We start from the raw sequence: 7,179 nt of genomic DNA, 5'->3' as shown, positions 1-7,179 counted from the left end.
ATAAAATCAACATGAGATAGATAAGATCAGCCAAATTAAGAAAAGAGGATAGCTTGTTTCATCGGTTGGTTTGTCTACGTGTGTAATTTGTATTCAAGTGCACAAAATTGGGTTAGTCACAATCCTTTTGGGTTCAAGACACATATTCTTCATGGTCCTTGAATAGCCTGTTTTTTAACCTGTTTGTTGGATAACAAATTAGTAATCTCATCTCCACCCAACATGAGATCTAGAACTTAATGAAACTTACATCTTCCTAACTCATTTATTTTAACTATAGATGTGTGTGTTCATATATGTTCAGACGAAAGAGAGAGAACATGTTTGGTTTCAGTTGTTTCTTACTTTATATATAAGGGCATCATGCTATAAAATGTTCCTGGGACTTATTTACTCAATAATATATTTCTAAGGTTTATCCATATTGTTGCATGTTATTTATTTATTGTAGTAGTTCCTTTTAACACATATAAGATCCATGGTGCTATTTTACGACAGTTTATGTACCCATTCTCTTGTCTAGTGAGTAATTATTTTATACATTGCACATGTATTTCACTCTTTATTGCGGAAATTTTCCATCATACACAAAAGCAGAGAGAATAGCCTAAGGAAACCCAGTTCAGCCATCACCGGCATCAGCAACGCTCAGCATATGGCTGATCTGATTTCATCTTTTCTCCCATCCAGCACTAGATAATTCTGAAACAAATCTCAGATATCACCCCAAAATCATTTAGTGTGTCTCTTAGAAAGATAAATGACTCCTTTAAAAAATGTACCAATCCCCAAAGCATGCTTTATTCCTTAATGTGAACATAAAGCAGCATTCAGAATTCCCCAGTCATTGTCTAATACTTTTCCTAACAGCATGACCCACAAGGTGGAGTCTAAAAAGCCATTACAGTTGGTTCCCTTCTGGCTTCACTCAGCTTTTTTTCTGGGTCATTGCTGAAGCTGCCAGAATGTGAAGGTAGGAAATTCAGAGACTGGAGAAGCCCCAAAAGGAAGACACACGGCTCTAGACAAGGCAGAAGCACCCAAGGCTGCGGTGTGCAGCCTCCTCTCCTAATCCTTCCACCTCAAAGCTCCTTTCCTCTCCTTCCAAGGGTAAAATCTCAACTAGGTACTCAGAGGCCTCTGCCTGCCCTTTTAGCTTCTTTTCCCTCCTTGGATGCTTAGAATACAGGAGAGGAAGAGCAGAAGAGATGATAACAGGAAAATATAAAAGTGAGCTTCAGAAACTGCCCCAAACCTCCTTGGCATAAGTCAGGGGTCGGCAAACCTTTTGTATAAAGGACAAAATAGTAAATATGGTAGGCTTCACTGCCCTAGCTTCTCAATTCTTTCTTCACAGAGCAAAAGCAGCCAAGGACAATCCAAAAACAAACAGCTGCAGCTGTATGGTAACAAACTTTGTCTGCAGAGACAGAGCACAGACTGGACTGACTTCACTGGCTGAGCTTGTCAACATTTAGCCTAAACACAATCATTTTTATTTCTGCTTATTCCTCCTATGTTTTTGATCGTTAAATAGTTAACTGGAGCTGAAATACATAATATAAACTACAGCTAAATAGTTAAAAGTTACTGTTATTATCCCCATTTTTCAGATGAGAAATGGATATACTACCCTGTTTCCCTGAAAATAAGACGTCCTCCGAAAATAAGACCTACTTACAGGAAAGATAAGACGTGCCCTGAAAATAAGACCTAGCGCAACTTTGGGAGCACACCTTAAAATAAATTATTTTCAGGGAAACAGGGTATGAGATTAAAGGACTTGCACAGATCACAGAGGCATTGCATGGACGTGCTTGAACTTGAACCCAAAAAATCTGTTTTCAGAGTTTTTATTTTTATTTTTTTTTCAGAATTTTTATTTTTAACCTTTCTCCTTGCCTAGATGCAAGCAGATTTAAATACTATGATAACTATAAAAAATTGTACAAAAAATGTACAATTTTCCCTTAACATTGCAAATATATAAGTCTTACAATCTTGATCAGTATATGTAATTGGCAATTGCTACATAAGTTTGACTTAATTATTTTATGTATCTAATTATGATATGTAGTATAGCAGATGCCATTCTTAAACTTTGAATAACTCTGTTACAGCTATTAATTCCTTGAACTTGTTTGACATAATTTCCTTTAAATCTTGTTTTTATAGATGTGGTCTATACCCCATAAATGCATTGATGTAGACATGATCTATGTGTTTATGACTTAATAAAATAAATAAATAAATAAAAATTTACACTTTTAAAATTTCAGTTTCAATAAAACAAGAACCCCCACCAAAAAATAAATAAATAAATCTTGCTTTTAGTATTTTATTGTACAGAAATTATAACATAAAACTGTCCATCTTTACTCTTCCAGTTCTTCTTTTTGTAACAAACAAGGATGAGTTCATCCTATTTTCATCTAGTCTATAAATATCTATTACCCCGTTTCCCCAAAAATAAGACATCCTCTGAAAATAAGACCTACCCACAGGAAAGATAAGACGTCCCCTGAAAATAAGACCTAGCGCATCTTTGGGAGCACACCTTAATATAAGACACTGTCTTATTTTCGGGGAAACAGGGTAGATGCCTGATCTGAGGTACTGGGGATACAACGGGGACCAAAATAGTCTCTCTGCCATCATGGATCTAATTTTTTTTTTTTTTGAGACAGAGTCTCAAACTGTTGCCCTGGGTAAAGTGCCATGGCATCACAGCTCACAGCAACCACAAACTCTTGGGCTTAAGCGATTCTCTTGCCTCAGCCTCCCAAGTAGCTGGGACTACAGGCGCCCACCACAATGCCTGGCTATTTTTTGGTTGTAGTTGTTGTTATTGTTTGGCAGGCCCAGGCTGGATTCGAACCTACCACCTCCGATGTATGTGGCTGGTGCCCTAGCTACAGGCACCGAGCCATCTCATGGATCTTCTATTCAGATAGGAACACAGATACAAAATAAACAAGAAAATTTTAAATGGGCTCAGCGCTCATGGCTAAGGGTGTAGGGCGCTGGCCACATACACCAAGTGGGCAGGTTTGAGCCTGGCCCAGGCATGCTAAACAACAATGACAACTGCAACCAAAAAATAGCCAGGTGTTGTGGCAGGCACCTGTAGTCCCAGCTATTTGTGAGGCTGAGGCAAGAGAATCGCTTGAGCCCAAGAGTTGGAGATCGCTGTGAGGTGTGATGCCACAGCACTCTACTGAGGGCAACATAGTGAAGCTCGGGCTCAAAAAAAAGAAAAGAAAATATAAAATGGAGGACCAGGTGGTGATAAGAGGTATGAGACAGAAAGTGTGAGGGCACAGAAGGAATGGAAGGAGGTGCTGTTTTAGAGAGGCTTCTGGGAAGGCTGCGTTTGAACACAGACCTGCATGGGGGAAGGCATGAGACAGGATGATTTTCCTGCCATCTGATTATTTTTTAACTAAAACCACCTACGTATCGGGAATTTTTTTGGTGCGTTATACAAAAAAAGGCTCTGGTTCTAGTTTTCCAGTTTGTATGCAATTGTCCCCATCCCCTTCCTTCTCTTTATTTTCAGGAGCGTTATTATGAAGTTGGGTCTATTTCTGAGTTCACTAATATGTTTCAACATGTGTCTTTTCCTGACAGCCCACGCTATTTAAATAGTTATTTTTTGGATTGTCCACCCCGCAAAGTCCACCAATCCTTGCCAATTCTTCTCCATTACCATATCTAAATAATCCTGTCAGCCTGAAAATGAAATTCCATTTTCCTAAAAGACAAACTATGTCTTAATCATCTCTGTATCGACATCACCTCCCATAAAGCCTGGCCAAAATAGACTTCTAATACACTTTGGATAAATGAATGAATTTCAAAACTTACATGTTTTCCCCTCTTATTCAGGCCTAAGGGAACCTCATTACCTGAAATAGGTCACAAGTAGCAAAGAACTACTCACACTCCTTCCTGGGCACATTCGCTCCTCAATTTTCAGGAAAAAAGCAGACCTTTAGTCCTTTACGACAACCCACATATACATAGCAGCTTTGTTTAAAACTGAGGAAAGGAATAGAGTTTCTCAAAAAGGCCCAGCAACCCCATCAAAAAGGACACACCTAGTTTGGGTTTGAATTAGCACATTCTGTTTATTTTACTCGGGATAGGAAGTCCTGATGGCAAGTCTTCAGCGTGGTTAGACCATATGCTTTCCCACTTCTGTGTTTGCACCGTCTGTGTATCCAAATTCCCCCCAAAACCAAGACGACCAGCAAAAGGGGAGCCAGCACCATCCCCCAGGAGAACGTAGAGGGGGCTGTAGAGAGAACAGAGTAACATCCAAGGTTGAACATTCTCTCAGTGCAAAACGGGACAGCGTGTACAGTGCAGGTGTACAGAGAAGAAAGGGCTCAGAGTTTGTTTTTCTTGATAAACGTGCAATGATTTCCAGAAAGTACGTCCCCTACACCAAGATCAAGGATATTTGAGAATGACGCCTGTGGCATTAGAGAAACAAGCCCGATGAAACATCACAGGGTAAGAGGAAGGTGCTAGGAATCTAACTTTGTTCCACCAGCAGGAGAGTGTGCTTTTAAGATGCCGCCTGTTTACATCTGAATTAACCAACTGTGACGTGGCCAGGGAACAAGCTGCCCTTTTCCAATAAGCGTGGCTGTCATGAGAATTAAATAGAGTAGCAAAGGAAAGAAAACAAACTTTGAATAAAGGAGCTTCAGGTGCCAAGATTATTGCTTGGCTGTAGCTATTTTATATTCTGTCCCTTGGTATCTCTGTGTTATGGAAAAAGAGGAGAAGGCCACCAATAAAAAGTTAAAAGTTGAATGTGAGATCAGAGTGTTATTAGACATGTTGTTGATGAGGCCAGAAGTCTACATTTCTAAGCTATTATTTTGATAGTCTGTTTAGACATCCAGCAATCAAGACAACCTCAGCCTATTTCTCCAGAAGGTATGTCTTAAAATCCACAAGGATTGGAAATAAATGAAACTGTAGTTTTCTAAGCAGCCACTGGAATATGCCTCTCAGTGCAATGAAAGGCTTTTAGCCTGTTCTCTGGGGTTGGTCATGGCCAGCCTAATGTAGGACACGCAAGGGACAAGGCTCGTGCTTTGGAAAATGTTAAAGGTCTGCAGTGTCAGGCCCGGACAAACCACAGGTTCCTTTGGCTGACTAACCTGACTCCCAGAGGTAAGGATGCTGCTTTGTGTGGGATCCCCTATTTCCAAATGTGTAGGGGCACAGTCTCTCTCCCGGCCTGCACGTCTGGAAATGATCTGAAAAGCCACTCCTTGAATATATGCCCCAGGTCCCAAACTTCAAAGGAAAAGAGTTTGTGAAGCCACAGGCTTTGGCCTCTCCAGGAGAATGTGACAGGGTGGATCTGGGGTGAGTCCAGGGATCTATATTTTTAACTGGTGGCTCAGATGGGTGTAGATGCTGGGGTCGCTCAGAGCACAGCTGGAGAAAAGTGGTGTGGGGTGTCAGTCCCTGCCCCAAGTCAGCAGCTTTCCCATTTACAGTGTATCTGCAGAGGCCACCCCAGAAAACATGATGACGTGGAGCAATTTGGGTTTATTTGATTGCTGCAAGACTGTCAGAGGCATCACTGAGACCAGCTGGGAGTCACCATGGCTTCCCTGCAATATTTTCTCAGGTTGTCAATAAGAGACTACATTAACTGCGCCTCCCTTTCCTGCTCAACAATTTAAACATTGAGTTGAAACCAATTTTGTCAAAAATGACAACATGGGCTTTTCTTTCCTTCTTTTATAAATGTCCTTAAATGGGCACTAGGGTGATGCAAGACTCATAAGGACACAGAGTATACAAAAGCTTATTGCAGAACCATTTTATCTGTTTTCCAAAAATCAGCTTGCTACCTACATTTTTCATTTGAGTATAATTTCCAAAATCCTACTCTCCACACTACCAAAACTGAGTCTTTAAGAAGGGAAGTTTGCTCTTTGTGTTCCAACAGGCAACACAAAGAACTTCCTAAGGAATCATTTGGAGCACAAGGAGCTTTTTCCAGTAACTACAGAACACTCAACATATTTTTTCTCATTTAATATTCCCATGAATACATACCTTCTTTGACTGTGGTGCGTAGAGTCTGAAAACTCAAGGTATTAAGGACAACACATTTAAAATCTGTGTTCAAATCCTCTCTTATGACTGGATCAAAAATCAGCGGCACTTCAATGTAGTTCTTGTTGTTTTCAGAATATTCCCTGAATTAGAAAACATTCACCTCAATGTGATGCATCGAATGCCAGCTTGTCTTTTATGACACAGACATCCCAACAGTCTCCATTAGAAGCATCCATGGTGCTTAAACTGATTTTAAGTTCGTAAAGTTAGGAGTGCTTTCCACCATACTTATTTGGGAGAGTTTTTAAGACTGTTCCCAAGGCTTGAATGTCATTGAAGATATTGGTCACTGTAATAGGACACTTGTTACAGTGGGAACTTATAGAAGCCACTCTGGTTTGAACAATAGAAAGGTTTGTTTTCTGAGACCCTTGATGAACAAAGAACCAGTGGTGGGGACAGAGAACATTTAATTTGGGGAAACTTGACTCTTTCACCAATATATCATTCACACACTGAAGGGCAGGGAGTTTCCAGGACTGCAGCCCCCAGAGACACCTCTTCTCCTCATTCCTGTTGCTGATTCACTCTGGAAACTCAAGTCCAGATCAGAGGGCTGCAGGGGAACTGCTCTAGTCAGGATAGCTACCATTTATAAGCTCAGAGGAGCCCCAGACTCTTCACTACTACCTATTAGTAGGAATAAAAACAGTCGCCAAGTGGATTCACTAGGACTATTTTTGTTTTGTTTACAGGGGAAAAATAAGCTCCTTTAAGTAAATGGATGGTATGAGTAAGCTGACACAGGGCATTCAGTTATGGCCAAGTCTTTCGCAACAAGGACTTGCAAACACACGATTATGCTAACCCACATAATTTTTAACCACTAAATTATATCCAGAAAGACCTTTTGGGACAAGTCTTTCCAAAAAAAAAACACAAAAATTTGGCAAGCAAAAGTTCGAGCTAATTCAAAGTATCAAAACTGTCATTTAAAAAATACTTCATAATTTGAAATGTTGAATGCTTCCCATTTATGAGGTCTGATTTTTCTAGTTTCAGAGTAAGAAAACATTTTCTAGAGAT

The 7,179-nt window shown here is 40.1% G+C and overlaps 1 protein-coding gene across 4 annotated transcripts in view; it reads right to left on the bottom strand.

The window, feature by feature from the left end:
• Nucleotides 1-4,110: 4,110 nt before the first annotated feature.
• IL1R2 (interleukin 1 receptor type 2) overlaps nt 4,111-7,179 on the bottom strand; it is a 47,319-nt gene continuing 44,250 nt past the window's right edge. For all 4 annotated transcript variants that reach the window (XM_053589843.1, XM_053589841.1, XM_053589842.1 and 1 more), the window contains 2 exons: nt 6,091-6,233; nt 4,111-4,297 (listed from right to left, as the gene is read on the bottom strand). In XM_053589843.1, the coding sequence (XP_053445818.1) occupies nt 4,131-4,297; nt 6,091-6,233 (310 nt within the window). In that variant the 3' untranslated portion in view covers nt 4,111-4,130. The remainder of the gene's footprint in view (nt 4,298-6,090; nt 6,234-7,179) is intronic.

Source organism: Nycticebus coucang, chromosome 4, assembly GCF_027406575.1.
Source record: "Nycticebus coucang isolate mNycCou1 chromosome 4, mNycCou1.pri, whole genome shotgun sequence".
Taxonomy (NCBI): Eukaryota; Metazoa; Chordata; class Mammalia; order Primates; family Lorisidae; genus Nycticebus; species Nycticebus coucang.
The sequence above is the reverse complement of the archived record's forward strand: the minus strand, read 5'-3'. Positions and strand labels throughout refer to the sequence as shown.